Genomic DNA, 23,485 nt, shown 5'->3' with positions numbered 1-23,485 from the left:
CGCATTTGCCAGCGTGAGCATGGTCACAATCTCCACCAAAGCATCCTTGAGCAGATGGATAACATCCTTTTCGAAGCTTTTATTCGCATCGAACTGTACCGTTCGGCCCATCCGAATCTCCCTTGCCAAGTAGTCTCGTTCCGACATAAGGTCTTGGAAGCCGCCATTTATGGCCTCGCCGAAGACGCAGCAAAGTAATTGCAGGGGTGCCGAAGGGCATCGAGGGCCTGGTAATCAATTGAAAGTCGTATAGATTGGAGCTCAGGTATGGCACGGTGGCCTGATCTCCTTGAAAAGTTTGTTTCTCGTGTTAACAAACAGGTGGTGCTTTTGAGCGAGCGTGGGCGCAACTATGGGATTCCGCATGGGTCTCCGCCCAGCTGGGCACAATTATGAGATTTCGACAAACACGATAATAATTGGCGACCTGTGTATCAAGGATGAGTTGTTGAAAACTTTGTAACGATTAATCTAGCATGTCTTGAGTGTCTTTTCTGCGATAATTACCATGGTCCGAAGCATCGCAGAGCGTCGAATCCAGGTATCGAGAAGGAAGTCGACAAGGTACAAAAGATCATCGGACGCGACCTAGTCGTAGCTGAAGACATATGAAATACTGTCTTAGGTCTGCGTTGCGTCAAAGCCGCTGTGAATGGATGACGCGGAGACAACGGTGGTCAGTTGTTAAGCCTCAGACATCAACGTGTTGAGTACGAAACGGTGAGAGACAGGTTTCGAAGCCACAAACCACTGGCATCCTCGGTGACGAAGAAGAAGTCAAATCACGCACGAAACTTGGTCTCACAAGTGAGCTGCTGTCGTCATCCCTTCTTCGAATTTCAGACTATTGATGCAGCGGGAAGTTTTACTTTCTCGTGAGGCTTGACTTGATCAAGCGTTTCCGACTCGCTTGGCGCGCTTTGTCAGACAAGTTTTCGAACACTAGAACTTTCATGGAAGAAGCCACAAAAGATGAGACAGAGAAGTGACCGAGTCGTAGTTGAATCAGGGTGGCTGTCGCCAATGCGTGTTCAATTGCTCGGGCTGGCTGCCGATATCTGTTAATTCGGTCAAAAATGTGTCGGTGGTCTAGGTCTCGCCGCACATCGAGGCAAATGGAATCATTGTCGGTACAGAGAATGGTGAGCTGAAGGAAGGAAGAAGCTTGGTTGATTCCAGCTGGTGAAGGATTCCTCATGTAGCTACGGTATCCGACATAGAACTGAGCAGGGTTACCACTTCAGCAGAGGACGGCATGATCGACGAGCAAGGCGTGAGGGGTTGGAATCCACGAGAAAGAGTAGGTTATCAGACACTAGAAAGAGTGACAAACAGGAGGGACAATGAAGCATGATTGGTAAGCAAGGAGCATCGCGATGATACCCATCGAGTTCGATAATCAATGTTTATGGGATGAAAGAACTCTCGTCACTTGTCGTTGTGAGGATCTAATGTTCAGTGAAAATGTCGGGCTTGACAAAACAGGAAAACACGTGGGACATGCAATGCTTGAGAAGGTAATTTCGGCCTAGTCCAAGATATGCAATGCGGCATTCCAATAATTGGGTACCTATATCTGGACACGACTTGACATCCGAACGACCAGGACCTGCATGGACGGCATGACTATGCATCAGATATCATGCAGATAAGCGCTCTGTATCCTGTGGACTGCCGTGATTGGCAGTACATACTGATAACAGTATCCATACTATGTTCATTCGAGCAAAGCCCAGGGCGATCTACGGATCATTTGCCTAAAGCCGTTGATTCGCGATGGCGCACGAATATGGCCCCAGGGCCAGGCCAATTCGGTGGGACGACAGAGTGCGGACAGTAGCTGATAAGCCACGTGGCGGACAGAATAGAGCATGAAGCCATGGTCCAGACATTCGAACGCTGTGATATCCAGTTCAGCTCGAATGGTGCCCAGCGACTCTGATAGCCGAATAGATGCTTCAGCGTGCGGCGCGACCTGAGCCTCGGATGTGTCCGCTTCTGAAAAATGATGATTCGACCATCATGGTGTGCATGATCTACCGCCGCATGGATTCGGCAAGATCAAAACATCCTGTGCCACATGTGCTCGATCATGCTTGAACTATTGCTTTTGTATCTCGCTACCTTATACAGGACATTCGGCGAAGAACGGGATTAGTACAGACTCTCGGTAGGCGCAAGTTATCTCTCGGCAGAGTATGCAGGTACCTTGCCCTGGCAGGCATGTTCTCAGAAAAAATTGGTGGGTCGGTCGGACGACTGGTAAGGAGCAAGAAGCATAAAATCTTTGCTTGGCTCCGTTGCTCCGTTCGAACAGCAAAACAAAGTTGGCTAGCGTTTCCAGTTCTCGGGACTCGCGAACGTCTGTGGACGTGTCGACATATCCATGTCGCCCGATTGGTCAGCTTTCAGCTTCATGCTGTTCTTTAGTCATAGGGGAATGCTTGATGGCCAAATTAAAGTTGGCTAGTCAGGACCAAATTTCTTCCGTGATCCGAGACCGAGGTACCTCAATACTATGCCCACAACCTTCTCCGGACTCCAAGCCCTAGATCCTCTATAATAGCTTTAATCGTGTTATGGTGTTCACAGCCCTTAAGCATATGCACGTTCCAGATTTGATGATAGTCGCTTCTGTTGCTGCCGCTGCCGCTGCCGCGATTCACACCATCTTCGCTGTTTCTGTCGTTATCGCGTCGATCAACCTTATGAAAACCGTTGCTGCATGCGTCGCCAGCCTACGGCCGTTGTCTTGCTCTGCGCTGAGACAGGCCGAACCCACCCGTGCATCAATATCAATACGCAGAGGCATATTCTTGCAAAAGCTCGAGAAGCTTTCCGCTGAACGGTCAACCGCTGCGATGAGTTTTGGGGTCGCACGCATATCGGTACACGCTAGTAGCTGCATCGAAGAAGCAGCTATGATTAGCTTGAGGCCGCATGGCACTCTAGCTCATTGTCCGGTTTGGGGCTCGATGCGGCACTATCACAAATATGCTTCCTGATATGCGCGCCGCATTGAAAGCTTCAAGCTGAGCTGAAGCACAATTTCAGGTGGCGCAAGTCAATATTCTCAACACTCAGACAACGTGTTTGATCTGGAAGAGCATCTACTGGCATAAGAGCATGATCTCAACTCGATCAATTTTCCAGACGTTACAGCCTTCAGAACTTTACCTCTTGTTTGCACTCTTTGACAAGCCCAGTTGCATACAACGATTCTCAAGTCCTTCTCTGGTTTAGGGATTGATATTTCTTTTTCTTTTCCACGGCTTGTGCCATCATGGGCCTGAAATCGTATTTCCGCAAGCCTGTCGACAAGCAGGTCGAAGCATCAAATATCGTGCAACCCACAGTCGATGCATTAAACCTGCAGACCCTATCGTCTCCTTCGTCTGCGCGTCATGAATCTGCCGATTTCCAGTCCGGTGCCATGCAGCGACTCAACGACACCAAATACGGCATCATGGTTAATCACATATGGTCTCAGCAGTCACAATTGCTATGGTACGCTGGGGGTGAGGATGAGGGTGTCGTGATCAAGTCTGGGAGGGACCAATTCGTGTGTTGCCCTCCAGACTTGGAAAGGCCTGGTGGATTCTTCGAAGCTATCAAAGCTCTGAATGTCAAGGTACGTATGTTCGATTCTTGTCAGTACATAAGTTGACATTTATCCTCAGAGCGCCATGACGGTCAACACACGCGTCATCAGCATCCTGCTTGCGAACAATGATGGAGTTTCGATCCCTATTCGGGACGATCTGCGTATACAGGTTCTTCCTGATATCTCATACCTCAGTCGTTGCGCGAAACATCAGTTTGCCGCCTTCATAGCTGATAGGGGAATACTGGTAGTTTGGGACGACAAGCCAGAGAACCTCGTTCGCCGCGTCGACATAATCGAAAAGGGTCTTATGGCTATGATCTGGTCTTTCGACGGTGAAGAGGATTACCCAGAGAAGGAGAAAAGCAGTGGAGTGTCGATTCACGAAGTCGATACCATTGCAAGCGAAGAGGGCTCCACTGAGAAGCCCCGCCGTCTCGTGCTCCTTCACTCAATCACAACTGGCCTTACGCTCTGCCTGATGATCGTTACACTCGGCGCTGGTATCCGGAAACTCGTTGTGGAAATCCAATGGGATCATTCTTATACTCGGTTGGCATTGCTGGCGACTCTCCCACCCATCATGTGGGTTGCTTTTTTCTTTCTCCAGGCCCTTATAGGAAACCTTTTCCAGATCTTCGGACCAATCAGCCAGGTGCAGAACAACACCAAATATTACTCTGGACTACCACCAAAGAGGCTTCCAGCTGGCTCATCTTTGCCACACGTCACAATCCAATGCCCCGTCTATAAGGAGGGTCTGGACACAGTCATCGCCCCAACAGTGTATTCAATTAAGGCAGCAATTTCTACGTATGAGATGCAAGGTGGGACAGCGAATATTTTCATCAACGATGATGGAATGCAATTGTTGTCAACTGAAGAGGCAAGAGCTCGTCAGGACTTCTACGAAGAACACAGTATCGGCTGGGTAGCACGCCCCCGGCATGATCCAAAAGGAGAGCACGGTCCTGAGCCGTTTGTCCGTCGAGGCAAATTCAAGAAAGCTTCGAACATGAACTATGCCCTCTCGGTCAGCAATCGCATCGAAGAAAAGATGGCCAGCCCAGACCCCAGACCTAGATATTGGACTCAGGAGGACGAAGCCGCTGCTTACGTTAAAGCGCTGGAGGAAGTCATCGAAGAAGACGACAATAGAACCTGGGCTGACGGCAACGTTCGAATGGGCGACTTTATACTTCTCATCGATTCAGACACACGAGTACCAGTCGATTGCTTGCTTGACGCTGTCAGCGAGATGACGGCCTCGCCACAGGTTGCGATCATACAGTACTCGTCCGGCGTTATGAATGTGACGAAAAGCTTTTTTGAGAGCGGCATCACGTTCTTTACGAATATGGTCTATACTCAGATCAAGTACGCGATTGCAAACGGTGATGTCGCACCATTCGTTGGACACAATGCTATTCTCCGCTGGTCCGCAGTACAGAGTATCGCATATGATTGCCCAGACGATCACAAGGAGAAGTTCTGGTCCGAAGCAACTGTATCAGAGGACTTTGACATGGCTCTCCGGCTACAGACTGCTGGATATATTGTGCGCTTCGCCTCTTATGCTGGAGACGGCTTTAAAGAGGGTGTTTCGCTCACCGTTTACGATGAACTGGCTCGCTGGGAAAAGTATGCCTATGGCTGCAGTGAGCTGGTCTTCAACCCACTACGATACTGGTTCACACGAGGACCATTCACTAAGCTGTTCCGCTCGTTCATTATGTCGGGAATGCCGTTCCCATCAAAGCTTACTATTCTGTCATACATCGGAACATACTACGCTATTGGATCTGCATGGCTCCTTACCTTACTGAACTACTTTATCGTTGGTTGGTACAACACCGTCCTTGATAAGTACTACCTCGACTCTTTCAAGGTCTATCTGTCCATCATTGTGGTGTTCACAGGCCTGGGAAACCTCGCGCTCGCGATCCTTCGTTATCGTACTGGGGAGAAATCTTTACTCAGCTCGCTGGTCACCAACATCATGTGGATTCCTCTCATGACTGTCTTCCTTGGCGGAATATCCCTCCACGTATCACAAGCACTTCTATCGCATCTTGTCAGTATTGACATGAACTGGGGCGCCACATCCAAAGAAGTGGAAAACACGACATTCTTCAAAGAGGTGCCGAAGGTGATGAAGAATTTCAAATTCACGTTCTTGTTCTGTATCGGCACCGCGATTGGCATGGTAATGCTTGCAACGGTGGTCCCTGTCTTCTGGAGGATTGATCAATTCTTTGCTATTTTCCCACTAGCGAACATTATTGTCAGTCACTTTTTGCTGCCCATCGCTCTTAATCCCAGCCTTATGCTTTTCACCTGGTAGAATTACTTTTAGACAATTAGATAATTGCTTCATATATCTTTTTCCTGCAGCCAACAACACTGAAACAATGGACATGACCCTGACTGAAGCAAAATGGTAGCAGCCTCCCTTCGCATGATTTGACAGCTTCGATTCACCTTCATAAGTTATCCTATCGACAAGATCCTTTGACTTGAAGCACATGCCGGCTGTCAAATGATTTGCTTTAGATATCTTCTTGAAGATTCCCGTCGCCTGTCTCGGTCGGCCTGAGATACGGCGGGCCGGTCATGATTACCCGATTCGGACTTCGAGACGAGAATCTGGGGCTCGCACTCCACTTTGCAAGCTTTTGAGCCTCACCGATAGCGATCGGACGATGAACATCATGTTACTGAGTACCCCGCTCTGGATATCGCTGGTACGGGGACGCGACACTTCGTCTCGAAAGCTAGATTCGGAATATACTTGAGGGTGACTTGATACAGCAGTCTACTGTGATCCATAGTTGCGCCTGGCGATTGTATGCCGAACCTTGGCGTTAGATAGGAGTATATTATTACCCATGGCAACACAAGCAGAGAGCAACTTTTTCAGTACACGACACAATTCATGATTCTATCCTTGAGACAGACAACATGCCGCACTTTGACAGCCCTAAACGATCTTTTGAGGACGTCTTTGATCCCAAGGTGACATTGGCTCTTACAAGCCAAACGACTCTGCTGACATTTCAAGATTCACCTGAATTATTCACCTCCAAAGAAGGTGTACCCTCTTGCCGATCTCAAACTTGAGCCTCGCGAGTTTTCAACTCCAATAGCAGCGACGGCTCCGTTCCAGTTCCTCAGTGAGGCGGGAGTTTTGGCCTATCGCAGAGCATTGTTTGCTCCCGACGTACTTGATCAGTGCGCCGTTTCGCCATACCTCAATACACTGATCATTCGAGACGCCGCGAAGAAGTCCAAGTTTCTTCATGACTTCTGGAATCACCCCGAGACATTGGAGATTCTTTCTGGACTGATGCAAGCTCCCTTGATGCCCATCTTCAAGATTGAGGAAGGCTTTGTCAGTGTTCAAACAAAGTCGTCGAATGATATCGAAGAGATGAAGAAGGAGGTCAGCATTGAGCCGGATCATCAGTTGATCGAATTGAGTGAGGAAGAAAGAAATGCCGATCCACTGAAAACTGGGTCCATTATACCCTGGCAGTAAGTCATTGAACTGTGTGAAAGTTGATCATGGCTAAGCACGCTCAGCTTCGACTCTTATCCTTATGCTTGTATCGTCATGTTGAGCCATACTGATGGGATGGTTGGTGGCGAGACATTCATCAAGTGCGGCAATGGTACCATCACAAAAGTCGAGGGGCCTAGCTACGGGTGTGCATACATCATACAAGGCGGTATCTTGGGTAAACCGCGGGTTTCCTTGTTGCGCGAGGACCATGACTGACTTGCTGCGTCAGAACATCTCGCATCCAGAGCTAAGGGAGTCGAGGAGAGGATCGCAAGTGTGGCATCTTTTCGTGCGAACATCGACGGCTTCTACGATATCAGCTTCACCACGAACACTCGCCCAATGACCAACACTCAAGACCTTCACCGAGAATGGGCCGAGTATCGGTTGGAAGTCCTCAACAAAGAGATCGAAGCTACACTTGAGAAAGTCAAAAGCAATCAGATCTCTACCGAAGACTTCCATGTTTTTGCGAAACGGCAGGTCGTCTATATGCAACAGACGTATCGACAGATGGTGCCAAGGACTCTGATCGACAAGACCATCAAGGACCATGGTAATTATGGTTACTATCATGCCGACAAGATCTGGGAGGAGATTCGCAAATGTGCCGGCTTCGAAATCATGCTTACAACTGCCAACGAGATGGAAGACTCATGGGAGCCAGGTCGCGATTATCAAGGCGATCTGGCAATGTCTAGATTGTCACTGAAGAGAGGTGAAATTCTCCAGGGGCAACTGGGGAGGGTCATTCCTAGCGTGAACCCCTGGCAGAGATATTCGATGGGCGATGAACTGCTCCGCCAAGGTCAGCGCGAGTTGTTTCTGGGATGGAGTGACTACTTTGGGTTCTCGAGCTTGATGCTATCGAGTGTCCATAAGTGATCGGAGATAAAGGATGGTTGGCTTATGGGTGGGGTAGGGTACGCAGTGACGTTGGGCGTGGGTGGGGTCGAACCACTTCCCTCGCAGCCGAAAACGAGGGGGCGTATCGTAGATAGCGAGATTGTGCAGGAGAGGCGATGCCATTCTGATATATGCTAGGATGACTCTCATCACTTCTAGAGTTCTCCTTTTGCCCCTTGGGCGCGTGCACGGCTTGCATCTCCTCTCGATCGGACACAAGTGCATTTAGAGATGAACCTCCTCTTCTCAATTACACCAAGTCTCACCCGAGTATTTGAACATTGAGGGTCATATATCTAACGCGACACCATCACACTTTCTACTGCATGCTCATCAGCAGCAACAGGTCACCACATAACCGTGTCTTGCCGTCTTTGTCATTGATGAAGCGTGGCGTCAGATCTACCACAGGATGCTTACAATGCAGGACAAGACGGGTATGTAGTTAATAGGTACAATGCACAGAGAACCAACTGAGCGGGAACAGGTCAAATGCGACGAAACGCATCCTGTCTGTCTTAGATGCGCCAAGAGAAAGTCTGATTGTACCTACAAACCGAAGTATCAATGGTGCGAGGTCGTGACGTCGGGAAGACAAGACAAGCCAGAACAGCAATTGAGAGAGCAGCAACACGAGCACCTGTCGACTGGGTCGACTACAGAGACGACACTCGACGGAGACTGGTCGCAGCAGGCCAGTCAGGAAGCTCCTGGCTCATCAGCGCCAGTGCACAGTGATGAACACATCGAGGTCTATGGCGCAGCTCTCGACACAATGCTTGATTCCTGGAATGCCGAAACTTCGTGCGACTGGGATCTTCCCGATCCCATGTCAGTATGGCAGATGTCACTGGACTCATTTACCATGGAAGTGTCCTCGAGTCGTGAGACCGACCTGATTGACTTCTACCTTGACAAAGTGGCTCCTCTTTTCTGCTGCTATGCTGCCAGTGATAAGAACCCGTTTTACCATCTCATCGCGAGGGCATGGAATAGCGAGCACAGATTAACAAAGTATGCGGCAGTCATTAAGGCATCGCAGAGTCTTGCGGCGGTCTTCATGTCTGCACGCGAGTCCAGTCTGCAGCCAGTAGCCAAGGACCTCCAGAAGCAAGCACAGAGTCAGATCGATTATCTTTCGGCGACTCAGGGATACGATGCCATGACGTTCCTTGCTCTGCATTTACTAGGAGCTAGTGCCATGTATTCTCAAGATGTGGCTTATTGGCAAGTCGTGGCAGCAAAGCTACAGAACATCCTAAGTCTTAATGCACTCGGGAGTGAGAATCAGACCACAAACATCAGACTACATGAGCGCGAGCGACAATTCTTCTGGGGCCTCCACATGTATAATCATCTGCACACTACGTTTGTGGAGAATCATCTCGCGTTGCCATCGATTCAGATACCAGAAAGATATATTGAGGACATGGCAAGCATGCGCCGTTACCCGCATCCATACACAGGGGGTTTCTAGTCATATAACCTTCACATTGCTCAAAGTCGGCAAGCTTATCAAGCGGCAACGACAAATCGCCACAAGCCGCTCTTTTGCGACTAAACAACAGATCGAAGACATCAAAGCCCTTATATCTGAAGCTGATGACCTCGAAGCCATGATCATTTCGCGGAAAGTTCCTGGCCCAGATGAGATTAAGGATCCTCACGATGAGGCGACGCCCGTGGAGCAGTGAGGATGGCCGAATGCCACCGTGACGCCGCTCTGTTACAGCTATACCGCGTCTTTCCAGATGTTTTGCGGCGTAGATTGGGGCTCGATGGTCCGGAAATTAGCAAAGAAGGATTTACTGTCCGATTTGCGTTGCGTATTCTCGATACCCTCATGTCTATTCCTAGTCGATCAGGCACCACACCGTTCCAGACTGTGTTGTTGCTTGCCATTTCCAGTGAACTCAGGTTCGATCGGGATGTCTCGAACACAGATCAGGTGTCTCACAATATCAAAATCGCCAATGCGCGTGAGTGGATGCTCACTAGATTGAGTGAAGCGCAGCAAAGAATCCCAGGTCAAAGGCTATATAATTTACTGAAAAGAGTCAGACAGATGTGGGTCTATTCAGACGCAGCTGACCCTTGTGAGGTTGTCTTTTGGCTGGATTATACGATGTAGACAATGCTAGCAATACTTCGCATCGTTCGTGATAACGGCAAAGATCTTGTATCAATTTTTGGTCTAGTCTGTTCTATATGTCTATTTCTATATATGTCAAGTTGAAAAGTCTTGTGGCGCTTGTCGGGTATTGACAACTTACCATTGACGGAGGGGCAACGCTATGCAACATTTGATTATCGTCCTGAAACATCGCAACCCTCCTCCAATGTCTGCTCTAGAGAAACAGACTGCGGTCTGCTATCCTTCTCGCTGTGTCCAGAGTTCTGGATGCCCCAATGACCGTCTCCAATAGCCTTGCCCTTGAACTTGATTAGCAATCCAACAACCATCGGACCAATGATGGTGTTGAGCAGAATAGCCCAGACGGCAGTGTGAAAGCCTGCGTCGCTTACGTATGGCGTGGAATTGTATCCAATCTCAACAATGAGCAGGCCAATCTCACCACGAGCAACCATGGCGAAGCCAAGAAGCCCTGCGGAAGGCATGACTTGTGATAGCGATGGTTTCGGCCCATCAGTCTTGCGCTTGGTGAGCAAGTCCCACAGAGGAACCCACATGCCGACAACGACCTAAGACAAACGTCAGAACACATACACTCGAGGTTTCAAACGAAGCAACGCACTTTTGCAACCAACATCAGGAGCGTGTACACGATGCCATGCCAAATGGCGGATCCAGTCCAGAGATCGAGGAAAGGAATCGCAAACCCGATGCTTGCGAAGAACAAAGGCTCCATGAGATATTTCTGAATATCGGCAAAGTATTTCTCAAAGGTATGAACGAAGGTGGGGCTTTTGCCATCGTGCTGTTCACCGTGTTCTCGAGAGATTACCACGAATGGGCCCTCAGGATGCTTTGATGGCAGATAGGTCAGGAAGGATCCAGCAAGAAATGCCCCAAAGAGCACACTCGTGCCTGCATACGCGGCAATAGAGATGAAAGCGCAAAGGACCAATACCATCAGAACAACGTTGGACAGATGATCGAATCGCGCAAAGTGATGTTCGATGTAGCGCCGGAACACCGGCGCGAAGACGTATTTGCAGATCAGAGGAGTCAAGGCGGCCATCAGAAAAGATGCAAGTATTGGCCTGCCAATAAGCCATCCAAGGTTGACATCTGCACCGCCAGAAATAGAACCGAGATCGTGAATGACACTTGACATAACCAGGCCAGATACATCGTCGATGACTGCAGCACTAACCAGTACGGTGCCAACGCGAGTTTGAGACAGGTCAATATCCTTGCTCGCGCCTCCTATGACAGCGAATGTGGTTCCGAGACTGGTAGTTGAAAGAGCAGCGCCGATGATGAACGTTTCGACGGCACCATAGCCAAAGCCGAGGTAGAGGAGCAGGTAGGATAATCCAATCGGAAATAGGACGCCTGTGGTTGCGGCAAGCATGCTCAGAAAGAAGTTCTGTTTGAGCAAATCCATGCGCGAGGTGAGACCGCCCTCAAAGATGATAAGAATCAGACCGATGTAGCCAATGGCAAGGAACGTCTCTTGCCAGATCTCAAGAAGAATGTCTGCCAAAGGCATGCCATAGATGATGCCGACAATGATTGGCCCAATAATGCCGGCTCGGACCACGATCGAGGACAGCCATTCTGCGAGTGAGAGGAAGAAGAAGAATGAAATCAAAACCAAGATCAGGACGACTGTTGAGAGGATCAGCGGTCATGGGCAGAGACGATGGAAATGGAATACTTGCTAGAAGGCTCTTCATAAGCTAGAAATGAGCCGGCCATTCTACTGTAATAAGTAACACAAGATATGTGAAAAGTGTAGACTGAACATGGGAACGGACGTTGCAATGGTTTTTGTATTGGCCATCTAGTCATGGCAAACAACCGGCCAAGACATACCAAGGATACCAAGATCAAGGACAAGAATTCGTCATAGGGTCGGAGGACGGATCTGGCGCGGCGGATGGCAGCGGTGACATTCTCGCCGATGCCGGATCACTTGGCAAGCACAAGAAGCAATTTGCCTGTCACATACGTATCAGCCTTCGTCAGTGCCTGCAGAAAGTGCATACAAGCGGACAGCACGACCTTGACGAGGCAGTTCGAAGTTGCCCTGTTAGAAGGACCGAGTAGGAAGAAGGAAGAGAGGGCAGCGGAAACAAAAGGCCAAGGACTTGGCATCTACGGACGCCACGCAGCGCACGGGCTTCCGTCTCTCTTATCGCCCCTCGAGGGCGTAGGGCAGGGTGCCCTTCGTGTCCATTGAACCAACAACTTCGATAGGCGGTGTCTGAGCAACTGACTTTTTCATGCGACTTCTGGACCTGATATCTCAGTCTGTATCTACTCATTGTCTGGTTGGACTTCGATTCGGGCTGGAAACAAGGGCATATGGGCTCCTATATGCAGTAGCGCTCTATCGGCGAGCTTGGGGACAGAGTCCAACTTCCGAGCGATCAAATCGTCCGGGGTTGAGCAACCTTACTGACAATGATCCAACGGATTTATGTATCGCCACATTGCGCTTGCAAATAGCCAAAGAAGAAAGCAGCATTTCAAGCTACCACAAAGGTCTCTGATCTACTCCATCCTGCAACACCAGATCCTTGACCTTATCCACCAGACCCTCTTTGGCTTGGAAAAGCGCAGGATGGTCCTGCTTGATGAAATCGGCACCCTTCTCAGCAACCATGTAGACGGGATTCTGAATACGCGCATCTGGGATCAGGGGAAAGACGCTCGCATCGATGACGCGAAGGTTGCGGACACCATGGACTTGGAGACGACCGTTGACGACGCCTTCCTCGATCGTTGGACCCATTCTGCATGAGCCGCAGGGGTCTGGGATATGTGATTAGTTTTGGTCCAGATGGGAACATGGGGAGTGGCGGTGTGGGCTAAGCAAAAAAAGAAAGGGTCAGGGAAGAATGAAACAAAAAGACAAACTTACGATATCCACTGGTCAAACGTCCTTTCAACCATTCAGCCATGCCCTCATCGCTGTCTCTGACCTTGTCCAACCCCAACATATGTTTGGGATTGCCCTCGACACTCTTGCCTTGGTCGATTTCGCCCTTGGCAGCACCATAAACACCATCGCTTGTTCCCTTTGCTTGTGGTTCCCCTTTGACGATGCCACCATCGCCTTCTGGATATTCACCAACGATGAGATCCTTCATACCGTCACCTCGGAGTATGATTTCATCTACAAAGCGGACACCTTCACGCAATGCGACGGCATCGAGGGGATGGTCGAGATAGTTCATGTTGATGAGCGGGAAGTCAAGGGCATTTGCGGACTGTATCTTCAAGGAGCCACGGGAGAGTGGACGGAGGAGAGAGACAACGATTGTCATGTAGTTTCCCTCGGTGGGCTCGGGGACATGGGGCAAGAATGGCGAAGCAAAGCATGGCTATCAAAAGATATCAGCTTGGGTAGAGTTTGTAAGGCGATGAATGAGAACATACCAAGAAGTCATACTCAAAATGTGGCTGGCCTTGTGGACCTAGGGGATCATGGCCTCTCGTCTCCTCCTCTTCTCTCCATTCTTTGCATTTCTTGAGCCGATCATCCACTCTTGCGAAGCCGCACATTTCCAAGAGACTCGAGGCCAATGGACCTTTTCCGGTGGCTTTGTATTCTGCCATCGCTTCGAGATTCTTGACGCCCGGTCTCAGCGCATCATCGACACTATGGCCATCTTTCACCTTGAAAGAGTGGGGCGCCACAGGATGGTCCTGGATATTCTGGCCGACATGCGGAGACTTGACGCTATGACCGATACCGGATGAGACGGCTGTCAGATCTGTCATGGATCCTTGGGTGGAAGGTCCAATGCCGCTCAACAAAAGCAGTTTCGGGCTTTCAAAGACACCGCCGCAGACGATGACTTCTTGCCGAGCGTAGTATGCCTGTGACTTGTCTGTAGCATGCGTCTGTACACCGACACATGTCTCGCCGCTGAAGAGCAGACGATGAGCCATGGTTTGAGCCTTGACGGTGATGTTCTTGTGGCCCTCGAGAAAAACAGTGGAAGGTTCACGATGGCCGTTGCTGATTGTGTGACAGACATGTGCGAGACCATTGACCGTGCCGTTGTAGATGTCGTCAGTCAGGCGATGACCCTGAGACTTCCATGCTTCTTGCAACTTGGAAGCCAGCGGAATGGGAATGGCAGGATTGATCTGGAGAGGGCCATCTGAGGCGACGTGAGCAGGATCGTGGTCGAGGATCTGGTGTCTATCGTGCATCGTGCCAGGCTGTGATTGTCAGTTTCGTGCCCGATAGGATGAGGACCGCGACACACCTTCTGGAAGTATGGAAAGCACTTGTCCCAGCTCCATTCATTGCCGCCGTACCTGCTCCACTCGTCGTACGTGGGCTTACTTCCGCGCAGCCACGTGTAATAGTTTAAACAACTGCTTCCACCCAAGATCTTTCCTCTTGTGTTCTTGGCTTCATGCCTTTTCTCGCCCTCTCTATCCCAGAAAGTGATGGGGTATTGCCAGTCATATTCGCTTTCGACAAGTTGGAATGCCAGCGCGGGAGTCGAGATCTTTTCTTCCTTGAGGGGGTTGCTTCGTTGTTCAGCAAAGATAACACAGATGAAAGTAAGGGACCGCACTCTTTACCAGCCTCGATTACAAGAATGGAGAGATCGGGGTTCTCTGCCAGACGACCTGCGACGCAGTTACCTGCAGTTCCGCCTGCATATCATCAGCCTCACATCTTCCGGTCCGTTGCTGTTCTTACTGACCTCCAACAACGATAAAGTCAAACACCTTCTCTTCTTGAAAGAAACCAAGTACCATATTGACGGTATGCAAGAATTGACGGGAATGAGAGGAGTGCAGGAACGACAAGAAAACAGGAAAGCTTGTTCTAATACTTGACCTTGGGTACTTGAACCTGGAAGATACGAAGTATACGACTAGATCGCTGTTGCTGACTATTGTCAAGGCTGCGGAGAATTAATCTAACCATGTCATGACGTTTGGCCTTCGTCAACCATCACGGTGTTGCAGGGATAGGGTGGAGAAGCCTCGTCAGAACCGCATAGGGGTACACCTCGCTATCACTCCGTGGACATCCGCTTCTTTATCACGCCCGAAGTTGAATGAGATTCACTTGTCGATCAAGCAAGGAAGGTTGACGGTCTGAAGGAGATGTGATGTTGGAAGAAGGAAGGAAACCCTCGGAATTTCGGGAGCGGGAGTTTGGCGGGATTTTTGAGCCGCAGGCGCGGAGAAATCCGTCTCTGCTTGGTGTAGGTCATGTTAGTAACACGTATGTTGCAGAACAACATCCTGCCTTCAGCTTTCTGACACAACTCACTGGAAGATCTTCCTACTTTGAGTCATTGACATGAACAGTAGGTGGGCAACAATGTAGATGAAAAAGTTGACCACTACAGGCCTTGATCAAGGTTATACCTGACGTACAACCAACACACTCTCATTACACCCTCACATTCCTTCTTTATGTTCCTCCAGCTACACATCAACCACCTCTTCTACCATCACTCTAGCAGAAAAGATCAACGCCGAGGGAGCCACCGGGAGTGTAGGCACAGATGGCCTTGCTAAGAGTGCCGTCCAAGTTGTCCTTGTCAGAAGTAGCGTTATCGGCGCAGAAAGGAACAGAGTCAATGACGCCGTAGGCAAGAGTCTGTATCACTTTCGTCAGCAACCTGTTCTTGACAAGCATCAGGCATTTTATTAAGGCAGACTTACATCAACAACACCCTCAAGGGAACGAAGGACAGCAGCGACAGGGCCGAGGAAGATGCTCTGCAAGAGGCCAGACTTGCCAATGACGACGTTGAGTAAGTTCTGGTGGACAACGACAAACTACAAAAGAGTCAACACAGCAAGTCAGAAACAACAGAACACGACTTACCTGGTGGAAAGCATCGCAGACTTGCTGCTCGGCAGCAGTGTCGGTGTAGGAAGGAGTGCCTTGCATGGAGGTGATGGCATCAGTACCAGTTTGAATGATGCCCTGGAACCCATTGATGACATCGTTGAAGCTGGAGCTTCCACTGCCAGAGCTAGGTCCGAGAAGAGGGACGCCATTCATGGGGTTGAGAGCCTCGGCAACAGTGGTAAGACTCTTGGATTGCTGAGTGATCTTCTGGATGGTTTGGACCATGGTATCAGAGGAAACCTCACGCTTTTCGATTGGACTGGCGGTGGCAGTGGTGGCAAGGAGGGCCACGATGGGAGTGATGAACGAGGAGAAGTGCATATTGAATGATTCGAAGAGAAACTGGCTGGGAGATGGAGGCTGATGGATGTTGATGGATGATGAAGCTGATTTGACTTGTTGATGATTAGAAGAAAGACTGCGTCCTCGTCTGACTTATATGTTCAAGTCCTGCAGCGAGAAATAGTGATTTCTCATCTTGAAAGCACAGATTACCGTAACATAAGGCACGAATGAAGATGTGATGGTCATGCAACATTCATTCTGCAGCGGTCTCATTGGGATAGCCAGTCGTTGTTGCCAGAACGAGAAGAATGGATATGCGGTGTAGTCAGCCAAGAGAAGACATGAGATATCTGAAAATGGACCATGCACACGCCCTGCGCTCGTGTTGGCCATATTTCCCAGGTCCACATCTTGAACGGTATAGAAGCTAGCCATACGCAGTCAGCGCATCTATCTGATCTGCATTCGTCGGAGATCCCGCTTGACTAGCGGTGGGAGAAGGGTCTGCTATTGTACTAGCAGTGGAGGCAGACGTTATGGTTGACGATCTTCGCGCCGGCCCGGTGCGAAGCCCCTTTTACGCTTGTCAGTCGATCGTCGTACCAAACATTTATAGATCATTATAGCGTGACACGAGAACGACTAGTAATGTACATGGCAAACAAGCATTGGACAAGTGCCAAATAGTCGCGCACTCGGCCTCCAAGGATGCGAAACAACGATCGGCGAAGCAGTTGGATTTGTAGAGATTGGACCGTGCGAGCGATTAACAACAACGTGGATGCAGAGCCCCAATCGGGTAAGCTTAAATTGATTGACAGGACATATGTATGTTTATGGTCTGAGTCATTGACGATCACTCTTCTGAAGTGAATTTTGTGGTGAATCTGCACAGCAGATCCTGGGCACATTGTTGCAGCCTATGTTCGGGTCATCGGATCATCATATAGAGATGACGGAAGAAATTCTGCCGTATTGCAGAGCTTCCACGTACGGCCGCAAGTCCGACGACCTTGCGGTAGAATTTCATCTTTGATTCCGTCGTGCTCAAGATAGCTGAACGAGGGGACTCGATGCATACCGTTGCGAGTCAGCTTGAATGCGGTGCGGAACGAGCATTGGCAAGCTGCGCCTTCGTGCAGTCACTAAATCGTCCAACGTCTAAAGCACAGACTGGATGATCAGAGTAGCATGCATTGCTGTTGCATACCCATAGCTGTGGATGGTGTGAATTTTAGTTCTTGAGGCTTGGTGCTACCCCTCTTTCAGCCATCTTTGTCTTCGCCTTTTCGATGCAGTAAGCAAGCGCCCAGACACTCCAGCAAATAGCGCTCACGGACGCTGACACTCTGCAAACCATAGTGTTCAATCTGAGATCGTGCAGAGCTCAGGATTTCAGCGATCTGTTCTGGCCTGTCCAGGTTCGAAAGAGTCTGCTGGTCCATCGTTGTTACCGGCATTGACAAGTCTTGGAAGTGTTGTTTGACAAAGTTCGAATCGTTCAGCAAGGCGCAGCAAAATGATTCGAAGAGATCGCATCTGACAAGAAAAGAGAGTATATCAGATATTGACATATCTGCCAAGCCAAGATCCAGCCAGACACCGGAGCTATTCTGAAAGCTTGCCCGGACAGAATGGAGAAAGCGAAGTTCTGCAATCAGGGAGACCTCGTCAAGAACAGTGTCCTCCTTGAGAAGCCGACGTTCGTAGCCGATCTGGGTGCGGTACACCCAAGTGCCGTAGACAAAGGTCAGACCACAAACGAGGAGAACAGGGTATGGCCACCAGTGAGTTGGAGTGACCATGGACAAGGCACCAGACACGAGACAGACAATCGCGGTGAGAATGGCATGTCCTTGAGTCTTGCGTATGCGACTTGACAAGAGTTGGTTTGCGATATCATCACGGAGATGTTTGGATGCACCGCAACCTTGTTTGTGAGCGCGTGTCCAGACATGAACAGACCAGCCGACATTGCAGAGGCCGTACAGACCAGGCAAAGAATTGCCAATATAGCCAGATAGTAAGTTACTTGCGAACCAGACTTTGTGATTTGCACCTCCAGGAGCCATGTAAGTTCCGACGGCAATAAGGAAAGCCCCAATACCCATGGCTATGTCGACGCCGGCGCGATCGAAGATCTCAGTTCCCAGATCTCGGTGATTGACTTCTAGCTCGACCGACTTGTCGCCGGCCACGGATTTCAGAAGTGCTCTCTCCTCCCTCAGGAGTCTGATGTTCTTCCAGCTGCACGTGATATCACGAAGGGCGACGAAAGACATGGTTAGCGCGATTGTAGCGCCGATGACCATAAGGACAATTGCATAGACAGGAACTGGCACGCGATTGAAGACATTCGCAGCGAAGTCGCCCGAATTGGCCAGGTCCAAGAACCCGATAATCAGAGGCGGGATACTGCGAATGCGCTGCGGGTTGCAGAGGGTGAATTTGCCATTGGCGGCGCGGACAAAAGCGAAGGACGGCACCGGAAGGTGGTGGTGTCGACTTGGATCCTGATCAATGATCGATGTTTCTTTTTCCAGATCGAGGACCGAGTCCGCGTTGAGCGAAGGTGGTAAGCTCGTCGTCATATCATGTTCAGTTGCGCAAAGGACTTCACGAAGTCATGTCAAGTGATGCGGAAGCCAGGATGTCTGTCGGCGAGAATGATCAAGGAAGGCGCGCGACGGCCGCTGCGACAGCGATCGACTGAGCCTTTGAATTTCCTGTTCGATGAATTCCAGTGATGCAAAGTGTTGAAGGTTGTTGCGACAAGGAGGAAAGGGTCGAGGTGTCATGTTTTGCCAAGGACGTTTCCGGCAGTCGATTGCGCGTCCAACGTTTGTATACGAGGCCGCGCTTTGGGTTCATCATCGGCGTGGAAAGTCAGATGTGCCCCTGAAACCATCAACTTGGTGGTGGAATAGTCATCAGAACTTTGTGCATCAAGTGTCATTTCGTCTATGAAGTCTATCATAGTACGGGGATATCTAAGTCTCTTTCGCTTCCAAAATCTTCCAATTCATATGTACACGGCACCTACGACTTGATCAACAAGCTGGAGCCAGTCATCTCCTCGGGCTGGTCGAGACCCATGACAGCCAGAACGGTAGGAGCAACATCACCGAGGACACCGTCGGTCTGCTTGAGGCTGTAGCCCTCAGGGGCGTTGGCCATGACGAAGGGAACCTTGTTCAGGGTGTGCGAGGTCTTGGGGGTGTTCTTCTCGTTGAGCATCTCCTCGGCGTTTCCGTGGTCGGCGGTGATGAAGAGGGTGTAGCCGCTCTCCTTGCACTGCTCGTAGACCTTGCCGATGGCCTTGTCGGTCTCGGTGCAGGCAATGACGGCGGCGTCGTAGACACCAGTGTGACCGACCATGTCGGGAGGAGCAAAGTTGTTCATGAGGAACTCGTACTTGCCCTCCTTGATGCGCTCGCAGAGCTTGTCGGCAACGGCCATGGCGCTCATCTTGGGCTCCTTGTCGTAGGTGGGGACGCGGGGCGAGGGGACCATGTCTCTGTGCTCGTTGTCGAACTGAACCTCGACACCGCCGTTGAAGAAGAAGGTGACGTGGGCGTACTTTTCGGTCTCGGCGACATGGCACTGGTGGACCTTTTGCTTGGAGAGCCACTCGGCAAGGACGTTGTCCATGGTCTGGGGAGCGAAGGCAAGGGGGAAGGTGTAGTCGGTCTTGTAGCGGGTCATTGTGGTGACGTGCATGTTGGAGGGGTAGGGGAAGTCGGGCTTGGGGCTGCGGTCCTGGTCGCCGATGAGCTGAGTGATTTCGCGGACACGGTCGCTGCGGTAGTTGAAGAAGAAGAGCGTGTCGTTGTCTGTAGCGCAGTGGGTCAGTAACAGTGGATGGAGATGGGAGCAAGACTGGACATACCCTGGACTCTGCCGTCCTTGCCGTTGACGATGATGGGCTTGAGGAACTCGTCGGTCTCACCCTGCTCATAGCGAGCCTTGATGGTTGCGACGGGGTCAGACGACTCCTCGCCCTCACCCTTGACAATGCCGTTCATGGCCTGCTCAATGCGGTCCCAGCGCTTGTCACGGTCCATGGCGTAGTAGCGACCGACAACAGTGGCAATCTTGCCGAGGCCGAGCTTCTTGGTGTGGTCGAGGACGGTCTGCATGTGGCCGGCGCCAGACTTGGGGTCGGTGTCACGGCCGTCACCGAAGAAGTGGATGTAGACCTCGGGCACACCGACCTCCTTGGCCACGTCGAGCAGCTTGAGCAGGTGGTTGATGTGCGAGTGGACACCGCCGTCAGAGACGAGACCGAGCAGGTGCAGGCGGCCATTGCCCTCCTTTGCGCGGTTGAAGCTCTTGATGATGTTGTCGACCTTGTTGAGTTCGCCCTTCTTGATGGTCTGGTCGATGCGGACAACGTCCTGCCAGACGACTCTGCCGGCGCCGATGTTCAAGTGGCCGACCTCACTGTTGCCCATGAGGCCCTCGGGCAGACCGACGGCGAGCGACGAGGCCTCGAGCTCGGTGTAGCCCTGAGTGATCTTGCTGCCCTTCTTGGCGAACTCGTCCATCCAGGGAGTGTCGGCGTTGAGGATGGCGTTGCCCTTGTCGGGCGAGCTCTCGCCGGCGACACCCCATCCGTCAATGCAGATGAGGACTGCCTTTTGTGCGACCTTTGCCATGTTGATGTGATGCTGCCAAGCTGTTAGAGAGATGACGACTGCGCGGAAGTGCGGGGCTTTGTCGAGAGGGAAAAGCGATGTGAAAGAAACAGGGGGAAGGCACAAAGAAGGAAGGAAGGCACAGCGCACTTACAATTGAGCGGTATGTGGAAGGTGCAAGTGGAATGACAGGGCAGGTATTACAGGTGATGTCTCGTCAACTGCTGAGGGGCCTTTTTCGGCCTTCAACCATTACACAAGCTTGGACCATCTGACTTCACACATCGGCCCGCCCTTTTTTGTTGACGCGCAGCCCTGACGATAAGCTGATAAGCCAAAGAAATGCCAGCTTGCACACCCTGACCAAAAACTTCTTTGCATCACAATGATTTCTCTCAGCGGCTAGGTGTAACAAAGCTCTGACTTCTGGAAGCTTGACAATGCTCAGTGTTTGTTTGATTCCATGCACAACAAGTTCGCGACGCTTGGCAACTTGTCAGCATTCAAGACCTTTTGTCGAAAGACCCGGATGATCGAAACTTGCGACGCCGCAACCACAACCGCGGTATCAGCAACGCTGTTCAACTCGGACGTATCTGAGGCAGCTCATCTCCACAGACATGCCCGGCCCAAATGCAGCTGCGATGACATAATTTCCCTGTGGATTCATCGAGCGTTTCTCATCAAGCACCGCCAAGACCGATGGACTCGAAGAGTTTCCTCGATGCCTGTAAATCTCACGCGTAGCACGCAGCTGTTCTTCCTTTAGATTCATCACTCGCTGCACTCCATCTATAATCGCTCGACCACCAGGATGTAGCGCCCAGTCAAGATTGCCAACATCTAGCTTGTCATGTCTCGTCTGAGTACGCAGTCTTGACAGCAATCGATCAAACATTGAATTGATGGCCGAGACAGCATGATTTGAGACCGATCTGCTAAGCACGGTACGATAGCCTGGTTTGTGGATCAGCCATGTTGCGACTGGCGCAATGTAGAGTCTTTGCTATACCTCTGTCTTCTGCAGTAAACTCCAGATCACTGCTTGTCCCGGGGATGAGTGCATGACCCCAGTCCAGCAGCTCTAGGACCGGCTGGATCCCATTCTGCAATCCCAAGTCATTACAGAGGACAAACGCAGCTGCGGCATCAGAGAAAAGGGCCGCTGCAATGCTTATCTGTGAAGTCTCAGTACAGCTCGCAACAGCGTCGAGCTCGTATTTAATGTTGGGTGTGCTGAGTTCGCACGCAAAACAAAGTATCCTGGCAGCTCGACCTCGCATTGTGGCTCCGCAAGCCAGTTGAGCGGCTGTTCGCATAATTGCCAGACCACCAGCACATCCAACGCCCTGGAGGAGTATGCGCTCGACTGATGTTGACAAACCAAGTCTCTCGTTGACTAGAACGTCATATCCTGGATTGCCTTGGTTGGTGCAGGCGACAGCGACGGTATGAGTTATAGCGTCAGGTCGCCCCGCCCATTCGTGAATTGCCTTCTTGCAAGCTTTCACGGTCATGTCAACACCAGCAGTACGGAAGAGGTGATTCATATCCGCAAGAGATGTTGGTATGCTGTCAGCAGCGTGATCCGTGCTGTAGTCAAGTATCGCTGATCGCGTCTCAATTCCAGTATTTCGATTGATCTCAAGCAGTCTTCTCATGCTGAAGTCAAGAGTCAGCACATATACCTTGACTGAAGTAAGTCAATCTACCCAGCGTTATCGGAATCGTAGAATCGCTCAGCGAAAGCTTCTAAGCTCTCTGGCCTCAGAAGATGCCTAGGATACTGTGTACCAAGTCCTGTAATCCACAGCCCCGGCTCTTGGTGGACACCGGGAATTGACCCTTTGTCGTAAGTAGTCATGTCGGAGACAAAATGCCCGAGTAATCTCTCCTGCGATTTTGCTCCATATGGTGGATCGACAAGCTGATTTGTACTGCCTGGGGACAAGAAAGTGTCAGAGATCAGAGATGAACGCAAATAGAAGAATCTCCTGCTGATTGCATTAGCTTGCATGAGATTCAGGCGGCGTGCATGATCCTGAAACTGTTCAAAAACGCCACCGAACTGCCTGAATTTGCAACGACTACTTATGGAGAATTGGAAAGTGTAGACAACTAATGCAAACGCTAAAAGCCGGCGACTTTGGCGGGCACCTTCGCTGGGACCGCTCTGGCGAGGGTAGGGTTTTAGGGTTAGGGTTAGGGTTTGCAGAACTTCGATACAATACTATATAAGCTATATTATGCTCCTAAACTTAGAAACCTAGGTGCGGTAAGGAAACAGGTGGTCTACCTTCTTTAGATCGTGTAGTGTTAGTTAATCCCGTATCCCATCCAGTTCCGGGCTCGGAGTCGGACAAGTAAAGTAGAGATGTACTTGTCTAGCCATTCAGCTATACTAGGAGAGAAGGACTGTTGCAGCTCCTTATAGGTCTGCGAGGTCTCCTTTCCCAGTAGG

General features: G+C 50.5%; 9 protein-coding genes across 9 annotated transcripts; 3 read left to right on the top strand and 6 right to left on the bottom strand.

Annotated features, from left to right (window-relative positions):
- Positions 1-3,433: 3,433 nt before the first annotated feature.
- Positions 3,434-5,948, top strand: M437DRAFT_79475 (uncharacterized protein; the record flags this gene model as incomplete). The annotated part of the gene is made up of 2 exons (XM_041027182.1): positions 3,434-3,631; positions 3,681-5,948. The coding sequence occupies 2 exons, from the start codon at positions 3,434-3,436 to the stop codon at positions 5,946-5,948; spliced, it is 2,466 nt and encodes an 821-aa protein (XP_040874835.1).
- A 617-nt stretch (positions 5,949-6,565) lies between these two features.
- Positions 6,566-8,051, top strand: M437DRAFT_60823 (uncharacterized protein; the record flags this gene model as incomplete). Its single annotated transcript, XM_041023818.1, has 4 exons — positions 6,566-6,619; positions 6,666-7,138; positions 7,187-7,341; positions 7,396-8,051. The coding sequence occupies 4 exons, from the start codon at positions 6,566-6,568 to the stop codon at positions 8,049-8,051; spliced, it is 1,338 nt and encodes a 445-aa protein (XP_040874834.1).
- A 478-nt stretch (positions 8,052-8,529) lies between these two features.
- On the top strand, positions 8,530-9,549 carry M437DRAFT_70501 (uncharacterized protein; the record flags this gene model as incomplete). The annotated part of the gene is made up of 1 exon (XM_041025474.1): positions 8,530-9,549. One exon carries the CDS (start codon positions 8,530-8,532, stop codon positions 9,547-9,549), a length of 1,020 nt encoding a protein of 339 aa, XP_040874833.1.
- An 830-nt stretch (positions 9,550-10,379) lies between these two features.
- M437DRAFT_79473 (Sodium/hydrogen exchanger) lies at positions 10,380-11,958 on the bottom strand (the record flags this gene model as incomplete). The annotated part of the gene is made up of 3 exons (XM_041027181.1): positions 10,380-10,775; positions 10,829-11,868; positions 11,922-11,958. The coding sequence occupies 3 exons, from the start codon at positions 11,956-11,958 to the stop codon at positions 10,380-10,382; spliced, it is 1,473 nt and encodes a 490-aa protein (XP_040874832.1).
- Positions 11,959-12,736: 778 nt separating this feature from the next.
- On the bottom strand, positions 12,737-14,988 carry M437DRAFT_60822 (alcohol oxidase; the record flags this gene model as incomplete). The annotated part of the gene is made up of 7 exons (XM_041023817.1): positions 12,737-13,017; positions 13,127-13,187; positions 13,308-13,589; positions 13,645-14,436; positions 14,484-14,754; positions 14,802-14,883; positions 14,934-14,988. 7 exons carry the CDS (start codon positions 14,986-14,988, stop codon positions 12,737-12,739), a joined length of 1,824 nt encoding a protein of 607 aa, XP_040874831.1.
- A 712-nt stretch (positions 14,989-15,700) lies between these two features.
- Positions 15,701-16,423, bottom strand: M437DRAFT_70498 (uncharacterized protein; the record flags this gene model as incomplete). Its single annotated transcript, XM_041025473.1, has 3 exons — positions 15,701-15,844; positions 15,910-16,026; positions 16,076-16,423. 3 exons carry the CDS (start codon positions 16,421-16,423, stop codon positions 15,701-15,703), a joined length of 609 nt encoding a protein of 202 aa, XP_040874830.1.
- Positions 16,424-17,652: 1,229 nt separating this feature from the next.
- M437DRAFT_60847 (uncharacterized protein) lies at positions 17,653-18,978 on the bottom strand (the record flags this gene model as incomplete). The annotated part of the gene is made up of 1 exon (XM_041023821.1): positions 17,653-18,978. One exon carries the CDS (start codon positions 18,976-18,978, stop codon positions 17,653-17,655), a length of 1,326 nt encoding a protein of 441 aa, XP_040874829.1.
- A 448-nt stretch (positions 18,979-19,426) lies between these two features.
- M437DRAFT_60845 (phosphoglycerate mutase 2) lies at positions 19,427-21,045 on the bottom strand (the record flags this gene model as incomplete). Its single annotated transcript, XM_041023820.1, has 2 exons — positions 19,427-20,220; positions 20,277-21,045. 2 exons carry the CDS (start codon positions 21,043-21,045, stop codon positions 19,427-19,429), a joined length of 1,563 nt encoding a protein of 520 aa, XP_040874828.1.
- Positions 21,046-21,592: 547 nt separating this feature from the next.
- M437DRAFT_79469 (chalcone synthase B) lies at positions 21,593-22,888 on the bottom strand (the record flags this gene model as incomplete). The annotated part of the gene is made up of 3 exons (XM_041027180.1): positions 21,593-21,981; positions 22,037-22,686; positions 22,737-22,888. The coding sequence occupies 3 exons, from the start codon at positions 22,886-22,888 to the stop codon at positions 21,593-21,595; spliced, it is 1,191 nt and encodes a 396-aa protein (XP_040874827.1).
- Between the last annotated feature and the right edge of the window lie 597 nt (positions 22,889-23,485).

This window comes from Aureobasidium melanogenum (assembly GCF_000721775.1).
Source record: "Aureobasidium melanogenum CBS 110374 unplaced genomic scaffold scaffold_46, whole genome shotgun sequence".
Lineage (NCBI taxonomy): Eukaryota > Fungi > Ascomycota > Dothideomycetes > Dothideales > Saccotheciaceae > Aureobasidium > Aureobasidium melanogenum.
The sequence above is the reverse complement of the archived record's forward strand: the minus strand, read 5'-3'. Positions and strand labels throughout refer to the sequence as shown.